Source organism: Strix aluco, chromosome 3, assembly GCF_031877795.1.
Source record: "Strix aluco isolate bStrAlu1 chromosome 3, bStrAlu1.hap1, whole genome shotgun sequence".
Taxonomy (NCBI): domain Eukaryota; kingdom Metazoa; phylum Chordata; class Aves; order Strigiformes; family Strigidae; genus Strix; species Strix aluco.
The window spans coordinates 33,177,867-33,201,979 of record NC_133933.1 but is presented as its reverse complement, the minus strand read 5'-3'; the positions used below and the strand labels follow the sequence as shown (position 1 = coordinate 33,201,979).

Genomic DNA, 24,113 nt, shown 5'->3' with positions numbered 1-24,113 from the left:
AACTGAGTCCTGAATCAATCCCTAACAGCTCAGACACCAGGAATGCATTTATTTCCTTCTAGCAGCTCTAGATTCTCAGTAAAAACAATCTAATATTAAATAGCAGATACGTTACATGTACTTACTGGAGATTTGTAGTATAGTAATTCACCTCCTTTAAGCACAAACCACCGTCGTTTCCAGGTCTTTACTTTACCACCCATTTTTAACAGATATCCAGATTTTTCCAAAGGTTCCTGATTATTTAGAAGTTAGATAAACAGTAGTTAGGTACACATATATACTTATACCCATCAGAGATATGTATAAATACACACACACAAAGATATTTTAATGACTTACAAGCATGCTAAATAATAATTACAGAACTTGAGACTTTTAGTCCAACGACAAAGTTTTTACAAGCATCAAGACAAATGCCATGCACATGGGATAACTAATTAATATCCCTACTTACAGTTATAGTACATGAAGGAGAGTAAGTGATTTGCCCAGAACTATACAAAAGAATGAAGAATGGGATGATTCCTGAGTTTACTTTCTAATTATTTGTATTATACAAGGAACAAAATTAATACAATGTAAATATATATTTTCTTCCCAATTTCAGGGCCTAACCTACAGACCAGACATAGAGGACTGTAATTCAGAGTTCAGCACAGACATACTTTCAGTGTGTACGCCTGTGGAACAGAGTTCACAGTTTTGCTCTGTGAAGAAAGCTTAAATTGTCTTCACCACCAGGCTGTCAATCCACTTGTATGTTAAGACACTAACTACTAACACAGGCCATTAAAAAACTTCTGGAGACAGAAGACCAGTACCACATAATGGTTTGGTTTCTTTGACCTGTCCTCACATACTGCTCTACTTACGATTTCCCTGATCCATAGCTTTCCCTGTATGAGAAAACTATAGAAATGTATTACTGTACATAGCTCTCTACTGATGCCTCCAACTCCTTCAGTGGAATGACCTTCTATTTGCCTGAATATTCAAATAATAATTTAAAGCTGATTTTAGTATTTCATATGCAATCTGATACCAGGACAGGTTCCAAGAAAGGAAAATCTTAAGTGCTTTGAATTATCTTCTGGAGTTGTCTACCTATTTCCATTCATTATATAGAAAGCCCAAAATTATCCTCCACTTCCCTTCAATCATTATAGCCTTATATGGCTAATTTATTGTTGGTATATTTTGCTATTTGTACTCATAAGGCAGTCTGTGAGTCACCAGGACTGAATATAGAGATTTGGTAGCAGCTTTGAACATAAATATACACAGAGCACCACAGGTACACTTCTTCACAGAACTTCAGTACTCACATTTTTTCCATTATCACTTGATGAGGAAGAAGTCTTAGGAAGTTTCTGCTCCGGCTCTGAATAGTCTGTATCTACTGAATATGCATCTGGAGGAATAGCATAGTCACTTTCTGAGGTCACAGAAGACAGAGACACACCTGTGTTAAAAGAAGAAAGATGTTTCTTTATATTTTATTACATTAGAAACAAATGAGATCAGAATATCCATGCAGAAAGAATATCTGAGTAGAATCTGCAGGCAAACACAAGTATCAGCATAAATCCATCAGGAACTAAGCATTTTTTAAAATATCAGCATATCGAACTATTAGCATAGTGCTAATACCTGAATCTCATTTTCTTCATTAAACAGAGTTTAAGTCACTTGTGAATGAAACAACAGATGTCTTCTATATATTATCACCTTCTGTTATATTAGTACAGCTTTTTTAAGGAGGGAGTGCCATGCATCATACTCATTCGCTAGGAAACAACTACAGGATCTTTAATTAAACTAACCAACTTTCCCCTTCCCCTTTCTATCATTTGCTCTAGTATCTGGATTTGTCATGCAACTGCTTGTGTACTAAGAAGCTATGCTCAAGATCTGCTATATGTTGAAGCTGTAGGTGACTGACTGTATTTTGCAGTTAGGATGAATTTTTATGCTGAGGTTTTCTAAAAATCCGAATTCCAGATTTCCGGAATATTTTTAGAGTTTATTAGCTTTAATGCTGAAAAAAAATGCACCCTGTTTTCGATTCTAGGGAATCAGCAATAAAAATTCCAACTCCTCCCTTATTCAACATAGAAATAATTATTTTCAAACATGTGAACATGTCCTTTTGTAATGACTAGTGTTCTACTCCAAAAGGTTACTCTCCAAGATTGAAAAGAAGATGCCTTGTTTCCTTTGTTTCATTAATTTCCAAACTCATTTGCCAATTCTATTTTTTAAAAAAAAGCTTTTCTCACTGATTGCTTTGGTAAGCCACCTGGGCTTTCAGAGTGGGTTCTTCTCTTCTCATGTAGGATCTTTAATAACAAATACGCAGCCAGATAATTATGTGCCTCGTGAAATTTATGACTGCCTAGATTTTTAAGCAATGTGATCAACAAAGATATGTACATATGTGTTTTGTGGTTAAGAAAGGTTTTCATGCATGAAACAATACAAGGACTATTTTCCGAGAAGAAAGCACAAACAAAAGGAATGATTCCACTTTACAGACACAGATATAAATTGTAGGTGAAACCAGCTATTAAATTAGCTAATGTACCTTTCCTGTTGCGTAAGCATGTAACATGAGATGCATCTGCAGCTGTGGCACTGATTCTCGGTCAGCAAGATGGAGCCGCTGGGAAGCACAAACTATGGGGTCCTTTTCACATTAATGTAGCAAAACTGTAACTACATCGCTAGAAACAGGACTCGATGTCATGTGTGGCTGGCACTGGAAAACTAGTGGACCAGTGGCTCTATCTACTTGCTCAAGTGTGACTGAGTGGAGCTCCTGCTAACTGTGATTTTAACATGTGTAACAGAGACTATTGAATGATGTTATTTTGCATTTCTAAAGCAATGTATAATGAAGGATCTTAACACCTGGGCTCACTGGGATCTTAGACTTTAGTCTCCCTTGGTTTACCCAGTGAAGAAATACTCACAGGGATATAACACCCATACTGTCACCCCATAAGGAAGTGTTATATCTTTCAATGTTATGAAGCATATTATTTTAATTCTGCAGATGAAAGACACACAGTTACCTAGAGCTGTGAGATTTGTCTTTCACGAAAGACAGAACATTACTGGATTCAAGCGTTTTAACTAAATCTTTGCACAGGACCTTGAGACAATCACTGTAAAAATGAAAGGAGTCCTTTATTGCATGAGATGACAGAAACAAATACTCTGTTTTCCACCTGCTTTCTGATCACATGAAACTGTTACTTTGTTTTATAAACTTGAATATATCTGGGTTTTTTTCTGATGGCAATTACTTTCTCTATGTCCTTTTTACCTACCTACAATTAAGGTCACACGAAGTCCTTGGCATGATGGACTATAGATAGAATAGAGCTTCTTGCTTCAAATGTACAAGTCACCCTCAAGACAACAGCCAGCTACTAGATTAATGCCTTAAAAAGACATCTCTAGTAACAGCAATAAAAAGAAAGCCATGCGTAACATGCTTGAATAGTAGACCTAGGCTTTGACAGCTGAGATAAAAGTGTAGATTTAAGATGTCCATGCTGTTTAAGGAAGAAATCAGTTTCTAAGAAGATCATATAAACTGCCTAGTTACTTGTTCTTACAGTTTTTGCTCACCTCGTTTCATAGCCCGAGGACTACCTGGACCACTTCTGCTTCGAGAATCAGACTCAGAAGTTCTTGAGCTGGACCGAGAGCTGTCTTCTTCCTCAGATCCTGATGACTCATCTATAAATGGGCTGTTGCTTATTTGAGTTGCTTTCTGCAGAAATTAACACAAACATTCTTTGATACCTTGCATAAAGGGTATCAGTCATTTCCTTCATACTGTGGCTGAGCTCTGCTGGCTTCATAACATTCAAATCTGTTCTTACTTGGCTTGTGAGTTTTGGCACACAGATATTAACATAAAACTGAATTCCCTCTCCCCTCTGTATACTCAACCACCCCCACACTTTAGAACAGAAACCTGAGGTAGCTCAAGGCATGGGTCTTTCCAAATCACAAAAGGCTGCCAGAAAACAAACAATGCTGTGACTAGCTACTGCTGGCTATCTGACTATAAACAACTTTGGCACCGACACAAAGACATTTCTACATATACACACACTTTTAATTATGGCACTGAATACCATGTGGCTCTGTTTAATAATTAACAAGCCTTTGGAAAAAATCAGCAAGAAACCTAACAACTGACTCGGGCTAGTAACGTTTTATAAGCAGCAGTATTTTTTTTTCCAGCTATTTGACATTTCCATTACTTCTGGGGTTCTGTGATCTCTAAACAGCATCTTATGACATATTTGGCATGGTAGAATCAAATGTGAAATAGCAGGTTCCTGGATGTGAAGCCTAATGATATTTTAAAATTTCCTTTGAACAGTAATAGTTACCCCTTTCAAAGTGGTGTAGACAGGAGTGGTCATGTTCTTATATATCAGAGATGTATATAATCCAGATATGGAGTATGAAGTTAGTGAAACAGCACCTAAAAAAGCAACATATATTATAAATGACCTTCCTCATTTACCCCTCAATTAACCAAATTCAAATGTAATTTTTTGCATTGTATAACTGCTATAAAAAGCAAACTACCTCCTGAACTGTTTTGGGATTGAGATTTATAGCTTTTTGAAATTTACAGTGGTCTTAAGGAGCATAAATAAATTGTAGTCATGACCACTAACCCTTTTTAAATTGGAAGTATAATCTCTTACCTTGGTACCTGGTATAGAATCTTCAAAATGAATTGCAATGAAAACTGGGGTGAACAAAGTACAAATTCAGCACAAAGGCAAGAGGCAAGGTAGTAGAAGACAATGGGAAGATAACCAATGATCTTCTAGGTTTCCAACAGCAGATAACTGAATCTTCATAAAAATATCTTAGAGGAACATGAGACATTTTGTCCTTCCTTACAAATCACCGTAAGAAGAGCATTTTTGTTGATGAGACAATGAACAGCTAAACCACTTACTTTTGTTAAGAGATTCCATGGTGAAAGCTTCAGACATCCTTAAACCAGATTTGGCTACAGCATAAATTCTGCTTTCCTATACAAGCAGAATGGATTTGATGGTAGATAATTAAAACACAACAATTACTTTTCTTCTGTTTAGCCTCCCCACAGCCTCCTAGTCTTTGAGTCAGTGCAACAATGTGATAAAAAGGTTGATAAAATGGGATCATCAGTAGCAGCTGAAAAATGCATTCTTGTTTTATATTCATATCCACAGTCTGTTAAAACCTTTTTTCACACAATGCTTGCCCTGTAAGTAACTTATTTTTAAAAATACTATTATCAGGGGCCAAAAAACCTATAGTGAGAATATGTTTTGATGGAAGATTGTATGTTAAGAACAGAGAAATGCCATTAGGAGGCAACTTTTCAACTGTTTTGTGTTAAAAGGCCACAATAAGAAAATCTATAATGAAAAAATATGCACTAAAATATATACATAGAGAAGCTATTACATTAATGCATTATTGATCTCTGAATCATTCATAATCTCCATGGAACTATAGAATCAGTGAGTCTTGACACAGTTAATTTTGGATTTTGTGTAAGACATTAATATCTATTTTAAATCTCTGACTGATGGCTTTAAAATTTTACTTGGAAATGTGAGCAATAACTTCTTCAGTCTGTAGTTGTCTTCTGTCGACTTAATTGTCTAGATTGTGAGTGGTACAATGGTTAGAGCAAAGGCACTGACACCAGCACTCTTAGGCTCTGTTGGTGTTAAGATAAATAAATGCCGTCACAAGCATTACCTCCTTTGATACACTCAAAAGGACATATGTAACTTAGCTGTGACATGAAAAAAATTGGACTTATCAACAAAAATAGTGACTATGTTTTTCAACAGCAGAAATACTGTGCCTCAAATCAAACTTGCTCCTGATTTTGTCATCTTAGTTCCAATTAAGGTAACACCCTATCTCGTCACCAGAGAGTAAGACAGGTAGAGGCAACAAAAATCATAACAGATGCATGAAAATGATTTAGTTTCACCAATAGGAAAAATATCTGTAATTTGACTTACCCAGGAAGGAAATCGATGTAATGGAGGGGTTGGAGGTTTGTTGCTAGCACCCTTTTTTGTTGTATCACAAGATTCCTGGGCTTCATCATTTTGTGCTTCAGTGCAGTCATAGGTAAACACTCCTTCATGACGGCCAATCTCCATTTTCTCTAAAATATCAGTATCTTCTCCATCCACCAGATCAATGTCTGTCTCCTGAGGTCTCCACGGACGTATCATGCTTATGGCATTTCTATTTCTACCAAACATTCTATCAGAACTCAGCTGGGGCTGGCTTAGGTGTTTCTTTGCTAATGCTGAATTTATACTAAACACATTAGGTGTCCGTAACTTTGGAGGTGGCAAATTTGAGGAAGAATCTGATGGTGTTGTGCACTGAGAACCTGAAGAAGTTGCTAGAATTGGGTGTTTGGGTGTCAAAGCAGGGGTTAAGATTGGACTTGGGGTATTTGCCTCACTGGATGAGGATGAATAATCTAGTCTCTGAGACTGAAATTTCTTACTCAGTTCATCTGAAGAACTATCTTGGTCTTTCTTTTTACTTGTGAAGTCAGAGTTGCACTTTCCACCTGGATTGTTCTGGCATTTTCTTTGTGACCCTTGCTGCCAGGAGTGTAACTTCTTGTGCTGAGTCCTCTGAACACCAAAACTCTCTTCTTCAAATAAAGAGCTACTGTCATCAGATGCTGTCAAATACATTTCACTTCCCACTCTACTGTACCTTGCATTCTCTTCAGACGTGTGGCTTGAAAGAGTTGATGCACACCTGTATTTCAGTCCTTTATTGTCTCCTCCATCCTCGTCTGAGCTCCAGTCACTCCCAGTAGTACAGGAGTTCTTTGACATGTCGCTGTCTATATCTTTGGATGAACAGCTTGTTCTCACATTTTTGTTCTGCTCTGATCCAGAGGAACTTTGTTGCAATGTCTTCTGACCTTTATTGGTCTCATGTGCAGGACCAGCAAAGGTAGTTTCCAGGATATCCTTCTCTAGAGGAGAAATATAATGAACATGAGAAACTTACTTTAGTAAACCTGACTGCTAAACGATTTTGTCATCATATCTGCAAATAGTAAGTAGGTATTAACTTCAAATGCATAAGCATATTTAAGTTTTTTAATATTTCAAATAATAAACCTTAAGAAAAATTTTATAAATTCTTGAGTGCAACTGAAGTTGCAATGATGTTTGACAAAAAACTGTAACAGACATTACTCAAAGTTCTAGCCAAACGAAAAATGGCAATAAATGTAAAGATAATCAGAGGAGCCATACTTTAATGTAAACCACATATGTATGAAAACAAACAAACAAAACCCCCAAAACCCCAGAGACTTAAGAGGGCCTATAAATTTAGCTGCTTTATGAAGTCTAAGGAAAATTAAAGTTTAATAAAAGCTTGTCAGAAAAGATTTACATTAACAAATCAAGTATTCTGAACATTTCTGTGTTTATACACAGAAATTTCTTCTGCAAGCTATTACTTCATTCTCAGTGGTGAGTGCTGAAGATACACAGGACAGGCTCATGAAAAATGCTTAGGGAAAGACGCTGTATTAAAAATAGCTTTGCTTCTGCTGTTCTCTTTTACCTGGCTTCGCAAGAGAGAGCTATAGCTTGCAGCATTTCAGTGAGGCCTATGTGCAAGAAGTAGGGCTTTTCTGCACAGACACTTGGGAAAGTTAAATAGCTGTATGAAGTTAAAGTGGGGTAGATACGCCAAGGATTTTACTTAGTCTCCATTAAAGTAAAGAAGTCACAAAAGTTGGTTTGTTTCCATCTAGGCAAGCCTAAGGTTCTATTTCTTATCCTTTCTCTTGAAAAAAAATTCTTGCTTCAATTCTCTCATCTATAAAAACGGAAATAATAATACATATCCACCTTTATAATGAATTTGGTGTAATATAAATATACAAAATATTAATAGGATCCATTTCAGTTTCTGATTTTCTACAGACCTCAACTTGCAATTTTGGGTACCATGATTAACGGTGGAGAAAATGCTGAGGTCATAAATAGCACCGTGGGACTCAAATTAAGGACCAGAGAAACAGGCTCCTTCCTGAGCTTTTCAATGCCTAAAGGAAGTACCAAACTGCAATGGACTTGCTTGTGCTTATAATAGCATAAGAGCATACCAGTTTGCTGGCATTACCAGACTTCAGGGCTTGTCGGGGAAATTTGAATGAACTGCTCAGGGAGCCTTCTACTTCTTTGGATAGGAAACAACGGTGTGAAAAGGTGCCTGAGACTCTTCTGGTTTTTCTGACCTTGATCATACTAATGAAAGATTACTGAGTTGATCTCGTTGAGTTGGGGCATAAAACTAACACTGGGACACCAGTGATAGCACAGAAGAAATACCCAGAAACTGGACTTGGGTGAGACTCTACACAGGCATAAAAACATAACAGTCCTCGCTGGGGGACTGGCAGCCTTAAACCAGGGCCACAAAATATTCTTTCCTTTGCAGCTGAAGCACCAAACAATGTATCAGTGGTATTATAGAGACTCTAGTGCTCAACAGGATTTCTTCCTAGTAAAAGAGACTAGCATTAAAGATGGAGAGAGTACTGCTATGTACTTGAAAAACAGCTGATTTGGATACACTGACAGAGTTGTGAAATTTAGTTTTCCACCTGTGTCAGAATAAATTGGTGTATATAGTATTGATGACTAAGTACCTAGCATGTTTTTGCCTTCAGTGTAGTCTGACTCTTTAGATGAAGACTTGCTTATTTCTTCAAACTTAGGAGATGGTTGAGGACTTCTTGCTCTATTTGAAAAGCATCCAAAAGTCAAACTGCTTAGTCGCTGACACTCTCCAGGTTTTTGTGTTGAAGTAAGAGATTTCTTGCCCGTAGCTTCTGAAGAACAGTAATTCAGAAATCTTGTGTTAATGAGATCAGCAAGCTATGCTACTGGTCTCTTTACTTCCAGTGTAAAGCTAGGGGGTTTTAAGAGAATTAAAATTTAGCAAAAAGATAATAAAGACTTTATTATAGGAATAAAAATCTACCTGATATCTCCCCATATCAAAAGAAACGCAGAGCTACATTTTTAGTTCTTAAAGATCGATTTTTTAGTATAGAAAGAAAAAAAAAGTCTCTTTTAACAATTTCACAGCTATAAGATATAAAACATGCACTTAATACAGAATGAAAACCTAGTGGAAATACCTGATTTTATTCTGCTGACTGAAATGAAACTTATGGATTGGTTTAGGACATACAGTATGGGAAAGACTGTAGAGCAATAGTATTAAAATATGTGGTGGACTTCCCTTCAGATAAAAATATTAAGAGAAGCTGTAATAGGTGCTATATGGAGGACTTCAAGACAAGGTAAAAGCATAAAATGAGTAACTGCCTGAGAATATAAAATCTGTCCTTAGGGACAGTTTTTTGCCAGAAACTGATAGGAAATAATGCTGTCCATCCCTGTTTATAAAAAGTTCTGTGGCAGATCCAGGAACAAAAGGCCTTTATCCATATCTGTAAACTGTTTAAAACAGTACCACATGATCATAATTTATAGCCTGTTACAAGCAGGGACATGGCAAATGCTAATAAATTTCTTAGTATTTTTGAGCATATCAGTAAATGTGTGTTGAAAACCAGTTGACAAATTCTTAGTGTCTCAAAAAGCCTTTCCATAGATCTTTCAGAAGAGGATGACTATAGCTTTTAAGTGCTGAAGTATACAGAATTGCTACTGATCAAAAAAGAGCAAAAACCAAAACAATCCAGCTTCCTCATTAACAGAGAAGTGTATCTTACTTTAAAAGCTTCATATTGTGTGTTTTGTAAATATTTATATTTTCAGATATTATGCATATTACGTGTGTAGACACACATATACACATTTCTAAATATCTGTGTATGTACATATATACATGGGATACATTATCAAGAAATGAGGGCTAGGTAGCAAAGTAAGATTTTCAGATGATAGTAAGTTGTCAGGTCAATCAAGTATGGAGAGGGCTGTGAGAACCTTCAGAGAGACTTAAGACAGTTAGTGAACAGGCAACACGGTGGCAAATAAAATTCAACTCTGACTGATGCAAAATAATGTTCTTTGGAGGGAACATTTCTCTTTCCCATATTTACATTTTATAGTTTTTAAATTAACTATTTCTACTTGGAGAGGAACCTGGTGATACTGTGGCTGTTAAGGTTTTGGATCACTGTAGTCAAATGTAGTAATTAAAAAAATTTGATCAGAATTTTGATTCCCAGCTGAGCATTTGCTAGAAAAAGCAGATGCAGACTAACATTAATCTATTCCTTAACAGTGCTAGGACCACCTATGCCATAAAGAAGAAAAAGCAAAGGTCTGACATAAATCCAGTCAAATCTTACTAATTGCAGAGCCTCTTGAGTAACAGAGATACCCATTCACCCAACAAAAACCAGGTGTGGTTTGGCTGCGTGTTATTAAATTAAATTCTTGCTTGCCTAACTGTGGGGATTCGGAAGGAGTCCCTGCGAGAAAACGGACGCGTGAGCAATCCTGCATATGAGCAAGACTGGCAAAGCCTCAGCTTCGGCGAGGATGTGACGAGGAGATGACCCTGGAAGAATGAGGAAGAACCCAGGAAGTTAAACAACTTCAGGGTGTTGATCTGAGCAGAGAAGTTTGTACAATGTCGATGTGGCAGTTCTCAACCAATCAGAAGAGAGCTTAAGGAGCATGTGCAAAGCTAACTGTCCAATCAGAAAGAATTGTACCATGTGATTGTATCTTGTGATTTTCACCTGCATTATAAAAGGCTTGTCCACCATATTAAAAGAGGCATTGCTTAATCACTGTGTGATCATCTGCATGTCTGTATTTCCCGCACCTAACACCTTCATGTACAGTCACTCTGATGTCAATTCATACTAAGTGAAATCTTTGTGATTTCACAGAATATTTCAAATATGTGGGTGCACAAATTAATAGGGAATAGAAAGAAGTATGCCATATATAAAGAGTTTTAAAAAGATTTGTACATTTACCTTGCAGTTTAGATTGTACTGTTTTCATCTCTTTGGTTTGCTTTTGGTTGATCAAGCGAAGGTTCTGATTTTCCACCTCTAACTAAAAGCATAAAAATGTAATCTCATCCATTGGTGGAACAATTTTTACAGTCATTATGTCATTTAGATTTCCTCTGAATTTCTGTTTATCTAAGGATAAAGCTAGTTCAAATGCTAAGCTCCTCTCTGCTATTTCTCCTAATGCCAGTCTAGGCATTTGTTTATTCTGAACACTGAAATTCCCTGCAATGATTATTTGCTCAACTTCTGTTAAAATCACTCCCCCAACCAAGCAAACCCAAGACTGCTTTAAAAAGCCGTAATAACTGAGAAAAAAGAAATCTACATTGTCATTTTTAATAAAAGCAGAGGGCTAGAATTACAAACTTTTGTGCCACTTGGCAAACCCAAAAGCAAGCAGAGGAATTAGAGGGAATGATGGTGCTAATGCCTCTGCCATCCCACAGCAGAGACTGAAAAAATAGGTACTGAAAAACTTTACACAGACCAGACCCTCTACAGGAAGAAAAGTCCCAGCAACCCACTACTGTAGCCCACTACCAGGAGTTAAAAGATGTTGCTTCAAACTCCTGCTCCAAATTAGGCAAAGAGAAGATCTGAATCTGAGTATCTGATATCACAAAGAGGGGAGCCAGCAATCCCACTTCCCATTGGGTGACACCTAGCTACCTCTGTGAAACTAGCTTGAGATTCTCCATGTTTCAAACTAAGTAAATAGTTTGAGTCACATTTGATTTTGTCCAAACTTTTTCAAGATAATTTTAGCTAAACTTAACTGCATTTTTATTAAATTATTTTGAAAACTCCCCTCGCAGACTAATAGTAAATGTTACTTCTAGAATCCTACTTTAATAATAATAATTTAATTGTTTTTCAACTGGAGTGAGTATAATTTCCAGTTATTCACAACAGAGTAGGGTTTTAGCTTTTACAGGCAATTTTAATTCAATACACATAATGAGGAGAAAGCACAGCTGCACACCAAAACTGGCAGCCTTAGGCAAGGCAAGACATGGTTATCTCACCACAGCAGAGAAATAAGGGAAACAACTGGTCTCTTTAGAGAGTAGAGCCTGTGGCCCTGAAACTATTCATGACTAAGAGTACTGCGGGCATTGGAAAATAAAAAATGATCAAGTCCTTTTTTCTGCCAGGCCTCAACAGACTTGGTCGGCTTTCTGGGGATTATTCACACTTTAGGCATCTGCTTGAGCAAGCTCAGTTTGCCAGCTAATCTCTCTCAATTAGTGGAGATAAGTAGACCTTCCAGAGACTAGTTCTGGGCCCTCTCTCCATAAAGACAAATTAGACATCAGAATTTCAGTGACATGGATACCCTGCCTTCTGTGCTGTTGTTTTTGCTTTTCCTCTTTCAAGCAAATAACTATATAGATCAATGAAACTAGGAAGCATTTTTTTTTACTATGGCACAATGCCATTTAACAGTCAAAAAGCCTAAGGGATATCCAGTCACACCATTATATTTTCTGTATAAGTATTGTAGCAAGAGTTATACCTCATGGAGCTTGACTGTCACCCACTCTTTTATTTTAGCTGCTTTTTCTTCTATGATTTTTGCTTCTTGCAGTCTTATTTGCTTCTGGAAAAAAATTGACATAAGCGTATTTTTCACTGAGTATTATAGTCTGCCTGAGTATTATCTTCAGACACAAATCCCAAGATTGCTTGAAGTAATTCAGTCTCTTGGGCAATACATGGTGATTTTTAAAAAAATTGTGAATAGGCCCTTCACAGAGGCTGCTGTTCCTCTTTCCTCTAGGAAAAATGAAAGCTCAGCAGAGGAGACAGTAAAGAGGAAGAACATCTTTCCCCTCTTAAAAGTCAGATGTTCTTTCAAAGGAAGCCAGAGCATAATTTGCAAGTGAATAAACCTTATTCAAATGATGTACTTCTAATGGGAACCTCTTTAATCAAACAACAGAAATAATGCTAAACTTTTCTGTCCTCAGTCTTAATTTTTCTTTTCCTTTTGTATAATTAAGAATGGAATTGATGCTCATCTTTTGTAACACCATTAATTCTAACCTGTTCCTCAAGTTGTTGCTCCAATTTTTGTATTATGTCATTTTTATCTTGTATCAGGATCTCCAGATCTTGACATCTCTTATACAGCCTGGTTTCTGATTCGCTCGTTTGAACATTAGCTGCTTTTAATTTTTCTTCCATGACCTGCACCTATTTGGAAGGTCAAACATAAGACTTTAAGAAACATAATACTCCAAGTTAAAGGTAGTAATTTAATCACAAAATGAACTGTTAAAATTGCCCCCACACTTAAGATTCAAGATAACCCTGCAAAGTTCTGAAGCCTACTTGAGAAGAAATTCCACAGTTTGTTATGTCTCTGTATGCATCTAATACCAACAGGATTGGCAAAACACTGATAGACCAGATTTTGTTAGTATCCGTGAGAGGCCTTTAGGTTTGTAACACACAAGCTGTTAGAAATGCCAGTATGGAAAGAATGCAATTTATGTATAGGGATCTGTTGTTAAGCTTAATAAACAGCGTTTTAATAAATAAACAATTGCACAACATAAAAAACCCCAGCAAATTATCAAAAGCATTCTAAAAAATGGCTAAAAAGTACTTGGCTTGTAGTCAGGAACGTTTTCTAACTCCAAATTCATATATGAACATTTTTATTCTTACAATTTTCTGTTTCTATATGTTTCACGATAAGATATGAAGGACTTTTAGGGAATACCAGAGATACATTCATAAAATGTCTGCAGTAGCTATATCTGCCATTTGGAATCAAAAGGCAATTTGGGCTAAATATTTAGCCATGATGTCCTTCTTTAGATGACGTAACTTCTACATGAAGAACAAACAATGTAGAATAATCCTATTAAGATATTATATTGGATAGCCTCGTTTAATTTTCTTACAGATTTTCTGAAAGAGGTCACTGTTTCCTCCCCCTTTTGTTTCCATGTGCATCATATATCAAAAACTCATCATCCATCAATGAGGAAGCTTATTACATGTATCTATTTTTGATTTGTGTTGTTAGCTTTGACTTTATTGAACTGAACTGGATAGCAAGCAGAGAAAGGTCTTAGAACATCTCTGGTAAGACAAATCAATAGATGTAAAAAGAAACCATCTTTTCCCTTTTGAGCAATACTTAGAACAGCAATTTTCTGAATTTCCCTTCATTACAGTAATAGCTAGTGGAGATATTTTTCAATTGATACATATACCTGCTGAAAAGCTCTCTCTGCTTGACGATCAGCATCTATAACTTGTTTCTCAAGCTGCTGCATCTGTAGAGATATAAAAACATACAGTAAAATGGCCATTCTTTCTACCTTTCACCAGAAATACCACAGTGAAACATATTTTCATGGTCTGGAGAAGAGGTTGTGGGCAGGAGCATAAAAAAACGACAAACCATGTGTCAGGCTGGGAAGCTAATTCATCATTATGATTGTATTAAAACATTGTTAAGATTCTTCTACAGGAAAAAAAAAAGACACCTTTTCTTCATAGCATAATTTTGTGTCTGATATATGATATACTGCTTTTTTTCCTGCTACCAAGAGTAGAAATTCCTTTGACAATAGTCCTGAAACTTTCCTCATGCAGGCTTATAATCTTAGAAAGTGCTAAGCTTCTTCATGTCCTTCCAAAACTGGCAAGAGTAAAGTGTACTTGGCACATTATGCAATTTGGCTGCTAATCCTTCTGAAGTTGACAAATTTAGCTTTAGGGAGAAATTGTGCTACGAGGCTTGTCCCAGACTCATCCACTCTGCATGAAAGGAGGTATGTGGCAGAAGAGACACGGTAGACTCAGGTGCTCCATGGAAAAAAAATGTGAAAATCCACAGTAGAAATGGATGAAGACAGAGACCAGCACAACATGGAGCACTGCACGTCACTTATGAGTGGTGAGAGACCCTGATCCATTACTTTATAATGATGCCTAATAAATCATAGGCTCAACCTTTGCCCAGGGCCTCAGAAAACTCCTTCATTTTACATGACTTATTTTGAAGGCTTTTCCAACACTATGGAACAGAAGAGGTCAGAGAGAAATATTTTGTTTAAATTTTGTTCCATTTTGTTAAGAGCTCTCTAGTCTGATTTTGGTGAACAACACAATTACGATTTCTTTAAAAAGTAAACTGTGGTTTGAAATAACACTAGAAAGTACACAAGGTATTCCATGATTTAAGGACTTACTGGCTCTCATGAAATAACTAGCTAAGACCTCAGTTCATTGAAGAGGATGAAACATCAAATAATTAACACTGGGATACTCAGTATTCAGCTTCAAAATTGTTCATAGAAAAATGTATGATATAAATAATGCAAATGAAAACCATTTATTCCTTCTCCAGCTTACTGCTTGGTTTTAAAATGATCAGTTTCATTCTGTCCTGTTTGTACTCTCTTTATGACATCTTTCAGTTTCTTTTTCACTCTCCATCTGTTTTTTTCTCTTCCCAATTATGTTGTCAATCACACAAAACAGTTTTATGTACTTTCAGCACCTCATCCAGACAAGGACACAGCGTCATCAATTTCTATCAATCAAAAACTGAAAATGGAGAAAATGAGTTTTCACTAACATAAAAAAGCTGTGACTGACCTTCCAGTACTTTCTCATACAATATGAAACCCTGAAGTCACAGAATCACAGAATCATCTAGGTTGGAAAAATCTTGAAGATCATCTAGACCAACCCTTAACCTAACATTGACCGTTCCCAACTACACCATATCCCTAAGCACTATGTCAACCCAACTCTTAAACACCTCCAGGGATGGGGACTCCACCACTGCCCTGGGCAGCCCATTCCAACGCCTAACAACCTGTTCTGTAAAGAAATACTTCCTAATATCCAGTCTAAACCTTCCCTGGTGCAACTTGAGGCCATTCCCTCTTGTCCTATCGCTTGTTACTTGGTTAAAGAGACTCATCCCCAGCTCTCTGCAACCTCCTTTCAGGTAGTTGTAGAGGGCGATGAGGTCTCCCCTCAGCCTCCTCTTCTCCAGACTAAACAACCCCAGTTCCCTCAGCCGCTCCTCGTACGACATGTGCTCCAGACCCTTCACCAGCTTCATTGCCCTTCTCTGGACACGCTTGAGTAATTCAATGTCCTTTTTGTAGTGAGGGGCCCAAAACTGAACACGGGAATCGAGGTGCGGCCTCACCAGTGCCGAGTACAGGGGTAAGATCACTTCCCTGTCCCTGCTGGCCACGCTATTTTTGATGCAGGCCAGGATGCCATTGGCCTTCTTGGCCACCTGGGCTCACTGCTGGCTCATGTTCAGCCAGCTGTCAATCAACACCCCCAGGTCCCTCTCTGACTGGCAGCTCTCCAGCCACTCCTCCCCAAGCCTGTAGCGCTGCTGGGGGTTGTTGTGGCCCAAGTGCAGCACCCGGCATTTGGCCTTATTGAAGCTCATACAGTTGGCCTTAGCCCATCGCTCCAGCCTGTCCAGGTCTCTCTGCAGAGCCTCCCTACCCTTGAGTAGATCAACACTCCCACCCAGCTTGGTGTCATCTGCAAACTTACTGAGGGTGCACTCGGTCCCCTCGTCTAGATCATCAATAAAGATGTTAAACAGGAGTGGCCCTAAAACCGAGCCCTGGGGGACACCACTCGTGACCGACCGCCAACTGGATTTAACTCCATTCACCACCACTCTTTGGGCCCGGCCATCCAGCCAGTTTTTTACCCAGCAAAGCGTGTGCCCATCCAAGCCACGAGCAGCCAGTTTTGCCAGGAGAATGCTGTGGGAAACGGTGTCAAAGGCCTCACTAAAGTCAAGGTAGACAACATCCACAGCCTTTCCCTCATCCAATAAGCAGGTCGCCATGTCGTAGAAAGAGATCAGGTTTGTCAAGCATCATAATACTTGTTTGTCCACATCATAATACTGCAACACACCATTGATACAAGAGCAACAAATATTTCACAATACGTATGGTTATGGTCTTGTCCCCAGTGAGGTGTTTTGCAAGAACACTTCTAGGGAAATGATCGTCCCAGTCATTCATGTACTAACAGTCTGGACAGATGGACAGGGAGATGAGCCTTCTTTGTTCCTCTCTGGTCACATCTATTTAATTTCATATTTATATGACTTCATGTTGAGATTTTGACTTTGAGTTTAATTTTTAGAATTTTGAATTCTAAGGTTACTTTCCATCTGTCTTTTTGGTTTTACACTCAGATACAAGTTCGGTTTACAAGACTCACTTTAATATCAAAAGACATTTTCTTTTAGTGAGTTGAGGATTCAGAAATCAAGGTTATTTCTGAATATATAGTCAACTAACATTCCACTGTTGCAAAAGCACTATGCTAAACCAAGTAGAAGTGCAGCTATTTTATCAGCAATGAACATGGTTAATATTCTATAACACTACATCAGCAAACTCCTTCGGATATTTATAATCTGAAATTCATTGTTGGTGAATATCAAGTTGTTCATCAATTTCCACAGTCAAACAATTTGTAAATGCACATGATTGCCATGGCAGTAATTGGCAATTTATTTATGTCCTGTAAGTAAATTTAATTTCAGCTGTAAGGTCATATCTGAAACTTGGCAGTTTTAATAAATTGAAGTAAAACCTGAAAATGTTGCTTGCCAGGTCCACTCAGCTGCCACTGCAGCTCAACTAGCTCTAACTTGGCTTACACCTGAAAACAACTAGTCTCTCTAGCAGTATCTAATAATCACTGAACCACTGTACAAGCATTAAGCAGTAGTGCTGCTCTCCTACACAACAATTTGAGTTCTGGATAATACAGTGCACTAAAGACCTAAGTTCCTTCCATGTTTCTGCACTGAAACTGCAAAATGCACCTCTTGCTAGAAACACATACTGCTGCACAGGGCCAGGAACATAGTAACATGTTCATGTAGACTACTGGGACAAAGAATATGATTTGAATAAAGCTGTTGCTAAGATGAATGTAAAGTTAGAAGCCAAAGGAGCTGACAGAATAATTATCAAGAAAAATAGCATTCAGAGATTAAATATGGAAGAACAAGTTTATTTTTGCTTCTTTAAGAGTTAACTATTTCAATAAGGTATGCTAAGACGCTTTGCGTAATATTACAATACGGATACGTCAGTCAGCTTCCTGGCAACAACCAAATGCGAGATTTTATTTGGAAAATTTCTACAGGGTCTTCAATTTATTTTAGGAAGCTCCTGTTAAAAAAGAAGCAATCTATATTATTCAGCAAGAATGGAATACCATAGTTACCAAACATGAGCACCTCTGTTACAGTTAAATTGGCCAGCATTTCAATAATCTGATGCTATATAACAATTACAAAGTCAGTCCTGATTTTCCCTTTATTTAGAGTTTATATAGGTTTGTTCTGCAGTGTCTAGTGTAACAATAATGAAACTTAAAAAAAAAAAAAAAATCCTATTTGCATAAATAATCTCTAACCAATCCACAAAATGGTTTTGCCTGAAAAATGTGATTTACATCTATACCCTGACTGGTCTGCTACTCTACAGGCCTGTGAAGTTCAAGAGAAAAAATTATTGCTTTAGGATACTCTGAAGGTTATCAAACTTGTTGGGCAGAAGATTGGAACTAGTTCCAAGGGAAGGATTTCTCTTCAGAAAGAAAACTTAACCTTAAACCTTCTTAAGTTAGTAAGAAGTTTCATAACAATGATCACAGCATTACTGAGAGAGAGGAGAGAGAGAGAAGGTGAAAATATGTGACTGGACTAATAGCTAATTGTTTAAATGAAAAGTCATGCTTTGAATTCATCAAGAATAAAATGCAGTGGTAAATTCTCTTTACCCAGCAACTATGAAGACAATTTCAGACTATGGATAGATAGTTTAAGATCCTCAAATAAATAAATAAATAAGGTAAATACTACCTAAACTGAACCTCATGATGGAAGTGGCAGGTAACTGTAGCCATATCCACACTTGGAGGCTGTGCTTTACAGAAGCAGAAGAAAGAACCTATGGCTGCAACTTGAATATTGATGACCAACTCTGACTTTATACAGAAAGTGATTTGAAAAAAGAAAAGTCTGTTGAATTAGACCTTTGTCCCACCAGCTTCTTTCTATATGGATTTATGCAAATCACCAGTATCACTGGAATTAAATAGTATATATCAGCTGTCAGGCTAGACATTTCCTGAACGAACTACAGTCTGTAAAGTATCAACAGACATAAAGTTGGCTTCCCAGGAGAAACACGGAGAGCTAGCATATCACTGATAACATTTGGCATGTGAACAATATTTAAGCTTAATTTTCTATCATGTCCTGAATGAAATAACTTGAAATAATGCCCCAGTTCAATAACCCTTCTGTAAGGAATATTCTTGTCACGCACATCTGACTAGTGCAGGCTCTTTCCAAAATTCATTAAGGATTCAGAGGTGTCCTCTCATAATCTACACTGGTTTTGGTTTTACAATCTTAATTATAAAGAATAAACATTTTAGGCCCATGAACAAAAAATACACGCATACTGACTAAAGAACAATATCAACACAGGTACAGAAGAACAGACTGCTACTTTAACCTGCACCTTCTCCTTCTCTTTTTAAGTGTAAAAATCCTCTTAAAATTTTCAGAAAGTGTTAGTGCACGCTGCATCAATTATCTGAATTACAGGAAAAGCATCTGTTGCTAGAAACAGATTTGTTTTTAAACTTAGTAAGGAAATAACCACTCTACATCTGACACTCATCAAATTGAGCTATTTTCATTCAGACAGTGAAGACAGAAATGCCACATGTGAATGCTTTGAAGAAACATGGCAGCAATAAAAGCAAAGAGGTGTACTGTCTTGGAGGTCTGGACACTGAAGCACAGTCACTGGGAATTTTTTACAATAAAAAAGCAAATCATATAGCGATTCTTTTTCAAAGGTCACCTGGAAGTTTCTTGACTGTATTCAGAAATGTTCAACATACATTTTTGTGCAAGTAAAGAAATTTTCATTTTATTAAAACACATATTGCCCGAAATCACCAAAGGGTATAAAACTCAAAAGTCATCACTCATAAATTTTAAAAATATTTCTTTTTATGCATCTATGTGTATAGATACTTTCATTTATTTATATATATACAGATCATTGTTAAGAGAGAAAGTACAGAACTAAACTGATAATTCCCCTGATATTTGAAATAGTTATTTAATAATTTTAAAGGAAATATTTTAAAAATAAAAATTGTTGGAATTCTTTCCTTTTTGAGATGTGAAAATGTATGTTATTTATAGGAACAACAACAAAAAATTAATCCAAGTCAATTTGCAACAAAATGACTTGTCCCATTCACATTTAAAATTTACATTCTAATCAGTGCTTAATACACTGTCTCCTCATTTTTAATATTATAAACAAGACAGTTGTATTACACAGACTTTTTGGAAATATTTTTGAAATAAATACAGGAAAAAAGACAACCATTTATGTACAAAAAGAAAAGCATCACTTCTCTGTAAGCCTTTGAAAGCATGCTGATAATAGGTCAGAGTTTTCAAAAAGAAAAAATTACTTAAAACCTAATGTTTCTGAAACAGAAATACAGTCTATCGATTAAATGCAGAACTTCCAGTGACTTGAGAACGGTATGTTTAGAGTCTGCTTTTTTCCTTGCATTTCAATTTTTCAATTCTTCATTCTGAAAAAAGGCCCAAACCATCTGTGGTTGAAAAATAACGTTCCACATAAAAAGAAAAGTAGTAAACCTGTCCATTTTTAGATTTAGTGAACTATCAGTCCTCACATCACATAGGATTACCAAAACTGAAGAAACATGGGTACATGGTTGCTTCTATAAGTAAACAAATAGGAGAAGCAAGTGAGGGATAAGCACACCTACAAATGTCTTTCAAAGGTGCAAGCAGATATAAACAGGTGATGAATAAACATAGGCTGGAAATTAGAAGACCCTCATTTTCCATATTGACTAAAACAGATTTTGGAACTGCTTTCTAAAAGAAGCTATAAAGGCAAAAGATCTGACTTTTTATGTGGTGCTTGGTAAGTTTACAAATGGTTTGAAGAATATGCATGCCAGATATTCCAGAGCATGGCATGTGACCAAGATTTCCCCTTTTGGTTCTATATTCCTATGTTTAAACCCAAGTATTTCAATAAATTTCTGCATTTCCTTAAGAAAAGAGCCAGTACTGCTTAAAAGCAAATCATCTGTTTGTCAGTGGCTTTGACTACTACCAGTTTTCATGTTTTAAAATATGGTATGCCCAATCTATACATGTATAAAGCCTTGCATACATTTGTTACTTAAAAGCAGTGGTAAAACTGTTTTAGAAGCATGACTTACTCCTTTTACAAAAAGGTCTCTCTTCTGGTGGTTTAGCTTAGGAAAACACTCCTCCTACTTCTGTAACTCATTTATTAAAAAGCTGACTGGGTAGGTTCCATCCGTATTTTCAGACATTATTCCCTGTCTTGACACTAATTTCTCTTCTATGTATTATGTATCTTTCATAAGGACGGTGCTAAATCCTTATAAACTACAACAAACTTTAAAATATGGCCTGACCAATTAAGCCACATAGACAAAACACCTAAAGAATCAAGATGTAAAATCAAGATATTAATATCTGACAGGAAAAATAAACAAGAAGATAATTTGTAAAGAAGGAATTAGCACATCGCTTGGGTAAGATATACTTTGTTCTTTACTGGATGATTTTTTTATCCCAAAGGCAACACAATAATTAGAAAGACTTAATCTTTTATAAAAAAGCTTTGAATTTTAACTAATTAATAGAAATCCATCTTGTCTCATGTATCTAGGAAATGATACTTCAGACCTACCTATATTTATAAAACTAAATATGCCTTCAGTAAAAAATGAAATTCAATACTTTGGCACAAAAGGTTTTCCCTAGAACAAGATGAAACCTATAAAAATATTTCTCAGCAGTGTGGATTTAGTCATCAGAATGAAGAACTGCTTTCTGAACCCAATTTCTCTTTGTGACAGTTCTCCCCAAAAGAACTAATGCTGAAGGCTAAGTCTTTAACGGCGCTCAAGTGTTCCTTAAGCTACTCAAAGATCAAGCATGGTCAATTTTCTTCACTATTTTACTGGTTCATGGTATATGGACTTTTACTGTTTGCTATTATTTCCTACATGAAAAAAAATCTTTAGATAAAAGAATTAGTTATCTGGCTTAAATCCCAAAAGCTATGGCCTTATTCTTCTTTCAAATCCCACCTGAATGCTCACTTAGGTTATGACTACTGCAAAACTCAGCTTAGTGCTCGCAGCCTGGCAGCTTGCAAGCTGCCATTTCTCAGTGCACTCCCATTTCTTCCTTCTCTCATCTTCTCCATTTTTAATACCAATTAAAAGGTAAAAGGCTACAGCTCTTCTCATGAACAAAGCAGTGTCAACTATTCCTCTGCAAATTTGCCATCTAACCACCTTGCCCTCTTCTTTTTATCTCTCTCTGTTCAGACTGTTCACCACAGGGATTCTCTCTTTTCTCTGCCTCAAGTGTGGTCGGACATATGGAGTGTAAAAGCAATTTGGGTCTTTGATGCCAATTTTATATATATGTCTGTATGTATGTATGTATACAAACACACACATACATACACTCCTGCTGCTTCTGAAGATGGCTAGTAGTTCTACAGTCTTGATGTGCAGAATCACAATCCTGTCCACTTCCAAGTACAGCAACTTCTGGCACTGCTCTCCTAGTTAGACAAAAGGCACTTCTTAATTGCAAGTCTCTCTTAACTCTCCTTTTCAGTGCTTCACCTCATTCGCATGGACTATGTTTAGCACAAAAGCCTTTCCTTGGAACAAAATGAAACCTACAAAAATTATCAGTCTCCATCTGCTCAGTTTCCAAAATGATCAGGCTCAAAATTTTCATCACTCTCCATGACATGAGACCAGTTTTACCACTGAGTTATACGTCTTTCAAGTTCTTTTCAATATTTAAACATGATTTTAAGAATAATTATTTAGCTCAAAATGTTTTCCTAGTGCTTGTTAAACGGATGAAAAGTACATATGAAAAAAAAATTGTTCACATTTCAGCTGAGTTCACTGTAGTAAAATTAATGATTTCTTCTGGAAACTATATACAGTAAAAATATAGAACAGAAAAGCCCAGGGAGGGAACTCTTGCAGATTTAGTAGTCTAGGAGAGCTGCCTGTAAATATACAGACTTAAAAAAGTTAAATTTAGCAGTGGGATTTGGAGAGGCATTGTAGTGAAGGGCAAATAAACAGCATGTAATGTTGGCTGAATAATTGAGCTTTTCTCAATGTCAGTCATAGGACTTTCCTAAGCCTGGTAAAATGCTAGGAACGTTCACTTTCTGGATGTCGTCTTTTCCAACTCAGATCTTGTCTTGATAAACTGCAGAGACACAATCACATACAAAGCATGTAGACCACCACTCCAGCACAAACAGACATTGTCATAACATTCAAAATCTTCAAAGAAGTGAAGATACTGTTTAGCAAGATGGAAGAATGTACCAAAGCACTTTGGCAGGCAATGAAGAAGAAGTCTCATATAGTGCTTAAAAAGAAAAGAGAAATGTATCAACACTGGTTGTTCATCTGTGTTAAAAGACAGCTGCCTGCTTTGTTTTGTTTTGATCATTGTACTGCAATTGTGGAAATTCTGCTACTTCTGCCTCAGTGAACTGTGAGTTCTTATTAAAGCCACAACATGAAAATCTGAAATAGGAGGCCTTTTTTCCATGCTGCTGCCTGATAGGTGATGGCTTAAGAATCAAAGGTACCACTCACTGCCAAAGTTTAATAAATTGAAAACTTGACTGAAACTGAATTTATTCATGAAATTGAAGTGTATAGGACACCTAGGAAACACAGATGGTAAAGGAGCAAGAGATTCCAGAAATATATGTAAGGCAGCATAATGTAGTTTGAAGACATGACAACAGATATTTAAAGTCTGAAAATACTCTCTGAGGGAGTGAAAATTAAATGCATAATT

At 36.7% G+C, this 24,113-nt stretch overlaps 1 protein-coding gene across 2 annotated transcripts in view; it reads right to left on the bottom strand.

Annotated features, from left to right (window-relative positions):
* PLEKHH2 (pleckstrin homology, MyTH4 and FERM domain containing H2) overlaps positions 1-24,113 on the bottom strand; it is a 60,660-nt gene that overhangs the window by 26,020 nt on the left and 10,527 nt on the right. For both annotated transcript variants that reach the window (XM_074818035.1, XM_074818036.1), the window contains exons 3-13: positions 14,341-14,403; positions 13,160-13,309; positions 12,630-12,713; positions 11,072-11,153; positions 8,753-8,935; positions 6,069-7,057; positions 5,000-5,075; positions 4,416-4,510; positions 3,640-3,784; positions 1,329-1,465; positions 126-236 (exon numbers count right to left, since the gene is read on the bottom strand). In XM_074818035.1, coding sequence (XP_074674136.1) covers positions 126-236; positions 1,329-1,465; positions 3,640-3,784; positions 4,416-4,510; positions 5,000-5,075; positions 6,069-7,057; positions 8,753-8,935; positions 11,072-11,153; positions 12,630-12,713; positions 13,160-13,309; positions 14,341-14,403 — 2,115 coding nt within the window. The remainder of the gene's footprint in view (positions 1-125; positions 237-1,328; positions 1,466-3,639; positions 3,785-4,415; positions 4,511-4,999; positions 5,076-6,068; positions 7,058-8,752; positions 8,936-11,071; positions 11,154-12,629; positions 12,714-13,159; positions 13,310-14,340; positions 14,404-24,113) is intronic.